The 13,843-nt window shown below is 41.9% G+C and overlaps 1 protein-coding gene across 4 annotated transcripts in view; it reads left to right on the plus strand.

Moving 5' to 3' along the window:
- The window catches only part of LOC129705630 (homeodomain-interacting protein kinase 3-like), a 151,202-nt gene that overhangs the window by 15,555 nt on the left and 121,804 nt on the right, over positions 1-13,843 (plus strand). For 3 of the 4 annotated variants that reach the window (XM_055649275.1, XM_055649277.1, XM_055649276.1), the window contains exon 2: positions 797-892. The exons of the other annotated variant lie outside the window; for it this stretch is intronic. In XM_055649275.1, coding sequence (XP_055505250.1) covers positions 868-892 — 25 coding nt within the window. In that variant the 5' untranslated portion in view covers positions 797-867. The remainder of the gene's footprint in view (positions 1-796; positions 893-13,843) is intronic. 4 annotated transcript variants of the gene reach the window in all.

Consider the following 13,843-nt stretch of genomic DNA (forward strand, 5'->3'; position numbering starts at 1 on the left):
TTTTTAAGACTGATCGGTTGTGTCTGCTCTCGCCCTTTCAATGCATCTGAGTCCCTTGCCACTTGTTTGTAAAAAGACATCTCAAGTCAGATTGATTTTTTTTTATTTGTCAATCTTCATTCTTTGTCTATATTTCTTCACCCCTTCGCAATAGAATGTTTTTTTTCTCTCTATCAGTTCTGTACCTTTTGTGATTTTAAATGTCTTTATCGGATCTCTGTTCCAAGGACAGAAACAGCACGGGAGAGGTCAATAACCCAGTAACATAACAATATGGGTGGATTATTGTCTTGCAACTGTACATCTCCCATATCTCTGTAGGTAGTACAAAAATCCACGATAGATTAATCATTGGTTCAACAAATCCAAGAAAACCTCTGTGGTTTGCTTTCAACTTTTGACTAAATCCTGCTACCTTTCAAAAACTGTCCCTTTGTGTTGTTGCCAGGCCAGCTGTTATATTCTTAGTATTGGAAAGGGTTTATTTAGCACACAGGCAATCCAAATTGAGGCCAATCTGCCAAAATTAGACCTATTCAAAGAGCATTGTTAAAATTAAAGAACTTTTCAATTCACCAAACAGCCTGTGCGCTGAAAATTCTGTCTTGCCACCCTATAATTTTAGTGTGTGGGTAATGCTGTATTTGATTAGTGATATAATCATTTGGTGTAAATTAACACTTTAAAGCTGTAATGGACTCTTGCTGTTCCAAATCAGCAATGCATGATAGACAGTTCCAGATAATTTGCGGGCTGTTTTAGATAATCTTTTCAATATGTTTTGTTTTCTCTTCAGAGCTCTGAGGAACCACTTGTTAATCGGAGCCAAAAGACTTCTAGTGAGACACTGGGTGCGCTAGAAAAACCATGTTTATCCGAATGGACCACTTTGGTAGGGGAAGCTGCGAGTTGTGAATGCCCGTTGATAAATGTCAAGAGTGAAAGTGATTCTGTTCTTAGCATGTTTGTTTTTCACGCTGTGTGAAGTTCGATTGACCATGCGTATTGTGGCATGTTTTGTGCGATGCTTTCAGCTGCTGTTATCTCTTCACTTTTTATCGTCTCAGTGTTTTGTGATATACAAACGCTATTGCTGAACTATAGTATGTGATTTTCTGAGAAGCTCCTCGTCGCGTTCGGCTGTGCATTTGTTTGGTTAAAGTTATAGGCAGGACAATGGCACTTTTGCATTGTGCCACTGGATAGGAATGCATTGAACTGTGTAGGCTCCATTTAAACAGTTTATCAATGACTTGCCGAGCAGAGCAACAGCTTGCTTATTCATCTTCCGATCTTTGATCAGTCCGTTGTTGCAATCACCAGATTTTTACCAGTTGGCTTAGATTTCTGACACTCAACCCACAATGACTGTGCCAGACTCAATATCAGATGAAACTAATTTCCTCTGCCTGCACATGATCTGTATCCTTCCATTCTCTGCATATCCATGTATGTAAAGTGTAAAGCCTCTTAAATGCTCCACCACACTCCAGACACCCCCCTCCCTCCATTTTCTGTGCACAAATTGTGTTTTTTTGGAAAATGAGCACAGGAGTAAGACTATGTAGATTTGTGTATACAATTTACATTGTCCCTTGCCTGGGATAGAACTAGACATTGCAGGGAATACACAGCAGAGCTAGATGGGGCTCTTAAAGATAGCGGAGTCAGGGGATAAGGGTAGACGGCAAGAATGGGGTACTGATTGGGGATGATCAGCCATGACCACATTGAATGGCAGTGCTGGCTCGAAGGGCCGGATGACCTACTTTTGCACCTACTGTCTATTGTCTGTAAAAAGATTAAAGCTTTTGAGGTGTTGACTGAATGCTCACGTTTTCAGATGTCACTCTGGTCTTCTCTTTCCAGATCTGATAGATCTGCCCTGTGTTTGTTTTTGTATCTCACCACTCGTCATCTGACCTCTTTAAATGCAAGGAAGCTTAGGATGGTGTATATTCGAGGAAGGTTATGGATCCACTTTTGGCACGTGATGCTCTTGAAGCCTTTCAGACATGAACCCAATTTTTGGAGCTGGTTTACGTGGGTCTTTACTTTGTTGGCACCCGAATCCTTGTATACTTTGTATATGGAATGCAAAATGATAATAAAGTATCAATCAATCAGTCTTTCAGTCGGGGCCTTTTTTCCATCAGTGCCAGGGTTTTGGGTTGGACGAGGTGGTATGAAGAGTGAGGGCTCTATTTCTGTTAACGTGTCAGGGGTCAATATAATCACTAGGACTGTTTTGGAAATTATATAGAGGAATTTCAGAGTTTTTAAACTTGACCATAGTTTCATGAAGATGCTATCTTCTTTCTCCATGTAATTACTTTGTGATTGGGATGGGTGACCCTCTTTGACCAATGCTAGTTATTAACGTTTGCCATATGACCTTTTCTAATATAGGGAGTTGATGAACAGGGTGGAATCAGATCATTGGTGCCTTCGCTACTTATTGACTTTAGCTACTGTGATCTTAGAAACACTCAGTCTCTTAAGGTTAATTTGAAAGGACAAGCTATTGTGGGGAAGTTGGGTTGTTTGCAGTTTTTATTGAGGGCTGAAACTGTGATTCAGTCAGCCTACTAATTCATTCACCTACAAAGCCTTCCACCATTCAAATAATCATGTATCATTTAAGATAGCTAATGCCTGAAAAAGGGTCCTGACCGAATCGCCTTTGCGTTTTCCTCCATAGATACTGCCTTTCACACTGAGTTCCTCCAGCCATTTGTTTTTTTGCTCCGGATACCAGCATCTGCGGTCTCTTGTGCCTCTGGATAATGTAAATGTCTGCATACCAGACCCACATTATGTAGAATCGACAGCATAGAAACGGGACACTTGTTCCAACTTGTTCCTTGCTGGTGTTACCTCCTTTGAACCTAATTCATACAACCATATCTTGATGATGACGCAAGGTACTGCAGATGCTGGAATCTTGCATAAAACACAAATTGCTGGAGTAACTCAGCAGGCCAGTCAGCAACTCTGGAGGAAGTGGATAATCTGCAGTTCCTTGTTTGTTCCATGCAAGATTCCAACGTCAGCAGATCCTTGTGTTTTACGCAAGATTCCAGCATCTGCATTTCCTTGTGTTCAATGCAAGAATCCAGCATCTGCAGTTCTTCGTGTTATCCATGTTCTCCAGAGATACCGTCTGACCTGCTAAGTTACTCCAGCACTTTATGCTCCACACATATCTGGATGTTTTATTCCTCTCTCCCTGATATGCTGGTTCTCTTTGAAATTGTGTTTTACAATACAGTAAACCCTTGTTTTAACTGACTTCGTTCTAGCGGGTTTCAGTTATAGCGGACTGACCTACCATTGTCTGCTTGTGCCGCTTCCAGGCTAGACCTTCTGCTGCCATCGCTGTCCCACACGGCTCCAACAGTCACTTCCAGGCCCCACCTGCCACTGTCGTCCCCCAACTGCACTTTGGCCGTCCACAGGTCGCGACCATTAACTCCGCTGATCCCCGCCTCTCCCCCAGCCACCAGCAGCTCAACTCACCTGGATTCCGGAACCAGAACCTGAAGTAGGGTCTCGTCCCGAAGTGTCACCGATCCACATTCTCCAGAGATGCTGCCTGACCTGCTGAGTTACTCCAGCATATTTGCGACTTTTATGTATTAACCAGCAACTGCAGTGTTCTACTACTTGTACAATGATAATAGCTTATTCGGTTTTAGCGGACTATCAGTAATAGCGAGTGCCATTTCCCCCCCCCCATGGTCCATGATAACGAGGGTTTACTACAAAAACAAGAAGAACATGTCAATGTTAGTCACCATTAGCCTGTTTGTAATTCAAAATAACTTTTTTTTTAAAATAAAGATGGAAAGTACCAAAATGTATTAATTGGGAAGGACAATAGCATTATGTTCTCTGCTTTTCCTCCAAATCATGATGATTCTTTATTGTGCTGCCTGTAGAATGCTGTGAATCAACACTTTGGATATTCTGTACAGGGAACCATGAATTGGGTGACATAAGTAGCAAATGGCAAACTCAGAGCTCCCGTGGATTTTGAAGAAACAGGGACAAAGAGAAGCAGGAAAAAGCAGTGATTGGCTCTAGCCTGAGTGGGAGGAGAGTTAGAAGTGAGTCAGAGGGGGGAAACAGTTTAAACTTGAGGAATTTGATTTGTAAATTGGTAAATTCTGCCTCCAGCATGTCCAGCATGTCTTATATGTTTCAATAATATCACCTCTCATCCTTCTAAAAGTCCAGCCGCTCCATTCTATCAACATGTTACAGTCCCGCCATCTCGGGAATTAACCTTGTGAACCAACGCTGCACCCCCTCAATAGCAAGAATGTCCTTCCTCAAATTTGGAGACCAAAACTGCACACAATACTCCAGGTGTGGTCTCATGAGGGCTCTGTACAACTGCAGAAGGACCTCTTTGCTCTTATCCGTGCTTTTCATCTTGCTGCTTAGTTTCCTTCGGAAATTGCTCCAGGGGAAATTTTACAGGCAGCTTCTGTCCTAACTGCACACTTTTCCCAAGTAGAGAGGATTGTGAGATCAGTCTGCAGTCAGGAAATGGCCTCTTCACAAAATGCTGGTAAACATTTGCAACCAAGAACAGAGGATTATTTTTGGAAGGAACTGCAGATGCTGGTTTACACTGAAGATGGACACAAAATGCAGGAGAACTCAGCGGGACAAGCAGTATCTCTGATGAGAAGGAATAGGTGACGTTTTGGGTTGAGACCCTTCTTCAGACTGAGAGTCAGGTATCCATGATCATTGTCTGTATGCCTCATTGTCACATTCCCCTCAGCCAATAATGAACCATTCTACATTTCCTTGAGCAGCATCTGCTTTGATCTTACACTTTACACCTTACACTTCCATATCTCTAGTTTCCCTCTCCCCTGACTCTCAGTCTGAAGAAGGGTCTCGACCCGAAACTCACCCGTTCCTCCTCTCCAGAGATGCTGCCTGTCCCGCTGAGTTACTCCAGCATTTTGTGTCTAATAAAGGATTGTTGTTGTGTTGAGCTGACAGTGTCTGGTGTTTCTGGTTTCTGCAATTTTCAGTTTGTTTATTTACGTTTCTGGATTTACTTAACTTTTGGTTTATCTTTTGGAAGTTCATTACTGCGATCTCAACTCAGCCATGTGCACATGTTCTAGTGGCATGACAACTGTGAAAACACATTCTAAATTGGCTAAATGCAAATTCTATTTATGAGACAAAAGAAGCAAAATACTTTTAATGTATACTCTTACTAAAAGGCAATTATTCTACAGTAGATGCACAGTAAATACTGTAGAGTTCAAAGATTTGTGACACTGGAAGTACTTACAAGTCGGGGTGATCTGTAGAAAGACCTGATGAGTGACCTTTCAATGTTTAATCTCTCCTGACTTCTGCCCTGTCACAGATCCATTGTTTTGTTCCTCGAACTTCTCAATTCTGGTAAAAAGGTCTTTGATCGAAATTGCTAACTCGATAAATACACATAGACTTAGTATATTCAATACTTTGTGATTTTGCATCAGATTTCAAGCATCTACAGTTAGTTCCTTTCTTTTGGATTTGGTCGGTTGGTTGACCTGAGGGGTAAAACGACAAGCTATCCAAAGGAAAAACATTTTCAGTTAAAGATTGATAAACATTTGCAGTGTGTGTGTGGATGCAATGTTGGTTGTAGATGCAATGGGATTTCAAAGGAAATTGGATAAATATGGGAATAATATGTCAGTGCAAGGTGCACACACAACAGCTTGTGTTTCATTTTGCACAAGCATTTGGTTGAGGCATAAACACGGAACCAGGAGTTCCTCCAGTTCCATATCCAAGTGTGCCTTAGTGATCAGGAGATGATGACTCAAGTTTAGACTCTCTGGTCTGAAGAAGGGTCCCAACCCAAAGCATCACCCATCCTTTTTCTCCAGCTATGGTGCCTGACCCGAAGAGTTACACCAGCACTTTGTGTTTATCGTTTAGACTCCATTGTTCCATTGCATTTCCACGATGGCAATGAGAACATTTCACATCCGCAGTTGTATTGTGAAAGTAGTCCCACCGCTCCACATTTTACTTAATAAAATCCCCACTGGAAACAAGCTGGTGACTCATTAACACTAATTTGAATGAATGGATGCAGCCTCCACAGGACTCACAAAGCCAAAAATGACAGCTGACAGCATGACCTGAAAATCACAGCAAGAATTAAGCACATGTCTTTGTGATCTAGTGTCGCACAAGAAACATATATTTTCCTGTATTTTGCAGATGCTGATATAGTAAAGCGTTGGAACTTCATTGAATAGTTGTGATTTTTACGCTTGTTTATATGTTTGTAAATTAGACTGGCCAAAGATTGGAGGTTGCACTTCAGACGTGCTAATTTATTTGAACACGGTACAGCCATGATCATATTGAATGGCGGTGCAGGCTCGAAGGGCCGAATGGCCTACTCCTGCACCTAATTTCTATGTTTCTATGTTTCTAACCTTGCCATGAATTCCATTCTACAGCATTTCACAAGCAGTGGCTCACAATGAAGGGGTTAATTGTAGCTTTGAAGCATTGAGCAATTGTGTGGGATCTGTGGTAGTTTGATAAATATGCCCTTGCATTCTTTCATGCAGTTCATTTCACCTTGCAATGCTCTGTGTAAAGTGGGATTGGTTTAAGTGACAGCTGGTTGATCAGCTTTCATGCCTGTGTGCTGTATTGAGTGTTTCTTGTTAAAGCAGAATAGACTGTAGGCACTCGAGAATGCACAGATGTTCTCGTGCTTAAAAGAATGGAAATGCTGGCGGGATTCATTCTTGTCTGCAACTCTGCCACGCTGACTGGTGTCTATTTATTTGAAAGGCATATTGTTCCAGTTCAGAGTGTTTGTAGATTATCCTTTACTTCTGGAATTTTGCTTTTATGTAAAAAGTCAGTATCAATAAAAAGTAGTCAGTTGGCTCCAAGTCTGATCCTTTCCTGCAACCGTTCTGTTAAACTCCCTCACATTTACACTAGGATTTTGAAGGGGAGACTTTGATCCTCTCACCCATCCTTGAAAGCAAATGTTGTGTCAGCTTATATTTCCAAAGCTAGGGCCAACTGATTCATCATTTTTTCCCATTGTATTTTGGCTTGACTGTTTTTTTTTTTGCTTAAATTTTATTTTTACTTTTACTTAGTTAGTGAGAGCAGTTTAACAGACAGCCGCATTGCAATATCTGATTGCCGTATGTTGCTAATTTGATGACCAAGTGGGCAGTTTCAACAAATTACCATGTTTTCAAATAAATATTATTTTATCTACTTTATCTGTTTAATGGTAATGATTGAGTAGCAATATTGGATAATTGGGGCTACAGATGTCGTGTGCGAAATGTTTTTACTGCTGATGCTACGTTTGTGGCAGTGGAGTTGAAGCTTATTGAACCTCATTGAAACTTACCGAATAGTGAAAGGCTTGGATAGAGTGAATGTGGAGAGGATGTTTCCACTAGTGGGAGAATCTAGGACAAGAGGTCATAGCCTCAGAATCAAAGGATGTTCCTTTAGGAAAGAGATGAGGAGGAATTTATTTAGTCAGAGGGTAGTGAATCTGTGGAATTCTTTGCCACAAAAGGCTGTGGAGGCCAAGTCAATGGATAATTTTAAGGCAGAGATAGATAGATAGATTCTTGATTAGTCCGGTGTCAGAGGTTATGGGGAGAAGGCAGGAAAATGGGGCTAGGAGGGAGAGATAGATCAGCCATGATTGAATAGCGGAGTAGACTTGATGGGGCGAATGGTCTAATATCTGCTCCTATCACTTATGACCTTATGAAGCTTTAGCTGACTTCTGTGATCTAGGTCTAGGATACACACGGAGGAGCTCCTGAGTCCCACCATGTTTATGCTGCAACCAAATGCCTGTGCAAAGTGAAACTGTTGAGCACTGACTCTGCAGTCGTAGTGTAAATGAAACCTGCGTTGACATTTTTAGAAGGGATTGGAATACTGAAACAGTTGTGCACATTCATCTGCCACAATGATCTGAAGCCAATGGGTAACAAACCCGATAGGCGACTATTCGTTGGATTAGTATTCTCTGCGGAGCCCATGGAAAACTAAGGCTGTGGATTGCTGCAGCCATTTGCTTTACCTTCTGTATTTGTAGGGTTATCAGCATCATTTTTAGTTTTAGTTTAGTTCTTAATCTTATAGATACAGGGCGGAAACAGGCCCTTCGGCCCACCGAGTCCGCACCGACCAGCGATCCCCGTTCACTAACACTATTCTATAGGGACAATTTACAATATTTACCAAAGCCAATTAACCTACAGACCTGTATGTCTTTGGAGTGTGAGATGCCATCGGAGTATCCAGGGAAAACCCATGCTGTCAAGGGGAGAATGTACAAACTCTGTACAGACAGCACCCGTAGTCAGGATTGAACCCGGGTCTCTGTTGCGGTAAGGCAATGACTCTACCACTGTGCCGTCCTAAATAATATTTAGGACTACGGCTGAGAAATGATTTCACTCTGTGTTATGACTCTGGAATTCTTTTCTAGGAGGCCAGTGAATGCTCCATGGTTGGTTTATATTGAAGAGTGAGAGTGACAGATTTTTATGCTCCAAGGGAAATGGAGGAAATGGTAATCAGGTAGGAGAGCGGTGAAGACCAAGCATGAACTCAGAGATCAGGCAGAGCTAGCTCGAGGGACAGTGTAGGCTCAGTTATTTGTCGCAGTGTACGAACTGATCAAAATGCCTGCTAATGTGAAGGTGATCTTTGAAAGATTGGTTAGAGTTGCGTTGTTTCCAAATGTTTAATTAGGCAGTGTGCAAAGTAACAATATCAGAATCAGGAGGGTAGTCTCGATTATCTTCTGAGTTCCTCTGCTCCTTTGCCTAGTTTTGTAATTTTCTCCAACTTTGCAAGAATTAGATCTCTGCATTCCTACAGTCTGATCTTTTGATCATCTCCAAATAGGTCCCTCAACGCCCCCCTCCCCCCCCCCCCCCCGCACTGCCAGTCATGCCTCTGACGACCAAGATCTGCAGCCATCCCCTGTCAGGCGGATGGCTGGAACAAAGGCCAGAGACTAAAACCGAAGATGTGAGACAAAAGGACTACAGAACCCGTGAGTTATGAAGCCAGAGGAACGATCATGGGTGAAGATTAATTTAACGGCATCGTGTTCAGCACAGACATTGTGGGCCGAAGAGCCTGGTCCTATACAATAGGGTTCTCTGTAAAGCGTCAATTATTTTCTCTAAACTGATATTCTGTGAAAAGCACGCTGCACTATATTGTAGTGCATACTGCCTGACATTTGCCAGTGTGCGGCATACTTTGCTACATGCTACTGCTTCCCGGCACGAGAGTTATATAAAGGTGTGCAGTGTATTAACAGTTCTGACCTGTTGGCAGAGGGGTGAAAGCTTCCATCTTCATAGGCCAAGACGCCCTAAACTTTGAATCATTCGGAGGTGCTGAATTAGCTAGTTTCCTCCAGGACAGTAACATAATCTGCTTGCGGATTAGAGGGAGAAATGTTAAAAAAAAAATGAACTTGGGATGGAAGTGATTTACAATTCATATAGCTCACTAAAAATACTCTTGAATGTAACTGCAGCTGTTGCCTTTGTATACTCAAAATCAAGATATTTTGCAAATAGCACCTAGTTTGGATTGAGTGAGTTAAAAGGTTTGATAAATTGTGAATCATTGATTCCTCCTGAGAAAGAAAGAAACCAAATGATCAAGAAGGTACATTATTCAAGTTTGAGACTGGATTAGCAACCCATTTCAAAATCCACTGAGTTATAAAAGTAATTTATTTATGAAAAAATAGACAATTAGTCAGATGACAACAGAAACTCAGGCCATGAGAGTTCTTAGGAACTGTTGCGCTGACCAGCATTTGACGATGTAATCAACAGACTGCAGGAGATCACACAGTATGATTTTGAGAGTTTGGAGGTTGTGACCAATGTCCTGGTTAATTGTGGGGACTAGCTGTGTACAATTTAGAGTCAAGGAAACAGGCCCTCCGGCCCACCTTAAATTTATGTTTATTATTGTCACATTTACTGAGGTACAGTGAAGAGCTTTGTTTTGCATGCTATCCAATCAGATCAGATAATATACATAAATACAATTAAGCCAAACGCAAGTGCAATAGGTGGAGCAAAGGGGAAGATAGAGTGCAGAATATAGTTCTCGGCATTGTAGCCCGTCAATTCCATAGAAAAAGTCCAATGTCTGCAATGAGGTAGAGGTGAATGGGACTGCACCCTAGCTTATGGAAGTACCGTTCAGAAGCCGATAACAGACGCAAAGAAGCTGTTCCTGAATCTGGGTTGCTCTTTCAGGCTTCTGTACCTTCTACCAGACGAGAGCGCGGAGCAGAAAGAATGACCCGTAGCTTGTCCATGCTGACCAAGATGCCCCACTAAAACTAGTCCAATTTGCTGTATTTTGCCCACACCCTTCTTTCCTATCCATGTACCTGTCCAAATGTCTTTCAAGATGCAATGTTTTCTATATTACTCTAGATTTAATGTGTTGTAGTGCTCCTTGGGTTGACATGAACATGAAAGGTGCCATGTAAATTGTAGCCTGTTTCTCTTTAAAGCATAGGATGGCTATAAAAGCTGTGGAGCTGGGGTGCTCTGATTGCCACGGATTATCTAGTTTTTAACTTTGTGATGACCATTCCACTTTGTACCCTGAGAACGAGTGGCAATCTGAGGGGAGTTCGAAGTGATCCACCAGTCATCTGTTTTGTGACATCTAGAGTATAATATATCTTGATTGTTCATGGCAACAATGAAAACTCCCTTGAGATTCCGTGTTGGTGACTAAATTCAATAGTTAAAAGAAAGACATGTAATTTTAGATGATGGGACTATGACACTTCCTAGAATATCTACAGCCATCAGAGAACCTCTGAACTTAAGTTATATAGAATTTGATCACAGCATATAATCTTGTTTTAGTGAGCCTGATTAAGACCAGTCTAACTCTTCTAGTCTTTAAAGTAAGTGTTTTGGGATCTGTTTGATGTGTCTGACCTTCAGTATAACAGTCCCTCGGGGTTATATTGGGACTGCTAGTCTGGTTTAGGTGCAGAGCTATTTTGGAGTCATCATCTTCTGATTCCACAAAAATAGGGGGCTCATTTTTAAGGCTTTGTTCCTGGAGCCAAACTTTGTATTGCTGGCATGTGCAGACTGGAAAACTGTGCACAGAGGTCAGCACAAAATTAGTTTTTTGTGCATTTCTCCCAATGTCGTGCTGAATCCTTGAAGTGGTTCTTGCTGCTCCTGCCGTGGAATGTTTTGGTGTTCAGTCACGGAAGAATGACGCGCAAGAAAAAGTCCCAAGGATTTTACAAGGGGCTTTGATGTACATTCCAAATGCATGAAAAGGATGAATTTTACTAACACTGCATCTCCCTCAAAACAAAAATCCTGTGGTAATTTTACACAAATGTTTGTACAGGTGATGATGTGGGCTCATTCTGTTGAAAGGAGAGAGAGAGAAAGAAATGCTGCTGCCTTAGATTCAGTAGCTTTGCAGTAACCCCAACTTCTGTCCTTTCTGATTTTAAATCACTGCAACAGAGTTTCTCTCGCCTGCTTTGACTTAGCCTGAAGTTGTGCCTGCTTGTTCTTCATTCAGAGCCTCTCAAAAGGCTTTCATATGGGGGAAGTCTTCAAGTGCATCGATTTACATCCAGGATCGGCACAGTGGTGCAGCTGGTAGATCCACTATCTCACTGCACCAGAAACCCCGGTTCGATCCTGACATCGGGTGCCGAACTTGCGGATTTTTTCATGTTCTCCATTTCATTTCATCCGGATGCACTGGTTCCTTCACACATCCCAAAGACGTGCGGGATTGTAGGTTAATTGGCCTCTGTAAATTGCCCCTAATGTGTATGGAGTGGGTGGGATAATATAGAATTCATGTGAACAGACGATCAATTTATGGCTTGGTGGGCTGAGGAGCCGGTTTCCATGCTATATCTTGAAACAAAAAAACTGCAGCTTTCTTCTGACCAGTTCCACTATCCAGTGCACTAACATATTACTGACGGCAGGTAGGGTGCCAAGGAACTGAGCTTTTGAAGTAAAACAGCATTTCCTCTAAATTCATTTTGAAGTAAAACAGCATTTCACTCTAAATTCATTAAACTGGAAATTCCAGTAATGAGTTTTGGAAGGATATTTTCACAAGTGACCTTTCATTATAGCAGTTTCTGTTCTTTGTCTGGTTGCGAGAAACTTTGAGTTCTCCCATTACTTTCCTCCTCCAGTTATCAAGCCAGGGTAACAGACCAGGGCAAACCTTTACAGCGTATAGAATTTTGCATCCTGGTGGGGGTGGAATTTCTCTTGTGTTCAGAATTCTGTGTTTTGTTGCAAATTTTGTTCAACAGAATTGTGTGCCTTTGTTATTGGTCTGAAAACATGAAATTTGGCCTCTGGGAAGACGTACTAAGTAGCCCAACTCTGGCTTTCCGTTTCACTGCTCGTCTCTCCTCATCTGACACCATTGTGTCTCCTTTACATCGATCCTTTGTCCACCTCAGTGCCAGTGGCTTTCCTTTTCACTATTTTCTCCTTATCTGACACCATTGTGCCTCCTTTTCATCTAACCTTTGTCCACCTACTGCCAGTCAAACCACCGTCACCTGGATCCAACTATTAATTGTGTTGGAAGGAACTGCAGATGCTGGTTTAAACCGATGATATACGCAAAAAGCTGGAGTAACTCAGCAGGTCAGATAGCATCTCCATTGTAAATGGAGATTCCCCAGAGATGGTGTCTGATCCACTGAGTTACTCCAGCTATTTATGTCTATCTTCCACCTATCAATTGCCAGGCTTTTCCCAACCCCACCTCCCCAGAGGCCTGAAGAAGGGCCCTGACCCGAGATGTCGCTTATCCATTCCTTCCACAGATGCAGTCTGACCCGTTGAGTACCTCCAGTGCATTGTGTTTTATACAATCTAATAAATGTTGTGCATTTGAGGACAATTTGTCCCACATAGGATTTTCTGTACAGCTTTGAATTCAACGTTTAACCTTTGGAGATAAAATGTAGAGTGATTCAGTTCTACATTTTTTGCCTCCTTGGCTAAGAGTTGTGCTTAAACTATGGCTTTGGAATGTGTCTGATTTATATGTTCCAGTACTTTTCCAATGCAAAGCGACTTCATTGCCAACTGCGATAGGGAAGATTGCTATGGATCCCAGTGTGTGCCTCTGAGGCTTGCTCTGATTATAGGACTGACTGCACTGCTTGCTGCGCAGAAAGCTTCAGTCGACAGGCAGCATTTGGATTCAAGAAACAGACATGGTTTACGATCTCCTCGAACGTCCTTGACAAGGCGGCCACTGTGTTTGGTCTGTGGGACTCGTATCTCTTGATTAGCGCTGATTGTACCAGGACCATCCTTGGCTCTCCGAGTTGGTTCCTGTCTCCATAAACAATTCAGTTTTCATTCCATGAACCAAGCAGTTTACAGTGTGGCAACCACTGGTGTGAGAATCATAGCCAATATCTACCAGGTTTCTAGCACATGAACGAGAAGAATTATTGGCTTGAATCTTTTTACATATGTGACATGGAAATCTGTTGTTCATAAAAAATCTGTTGTTAAAAAAAAATCAGTTAATAAATTAATTGTGAGGCTGGATTTTCCAGTTTTAAAAAAAAAAGATTTGCTGGCAAATATCAAAAGAATGCCAATTGGACAATTCTTTGGCTCATTCATCCTGTGGGTTTTTGGATGCATTGATTTTTGAGCATAGTCGGACAGAAGCAACCAATATTAGAGTGACTGTTCACAAAAGCATTTACACTCTG

The sequence above is a fragment of the Leucoraja erinacea genome, chromosome 18, assembly GCF_028641065.1.
Source record: "Leucoraja erinacea ecotype New England chromosome 18, Leri_hhj_1, whole genome shotgun sequence".
Lineage (NCBI taxonomy): Eukaryota > Metazoa > Chordata > Chondrichthyes > Rajiformes > Rajidae > Leucoraja > Leucoraja erinaceus.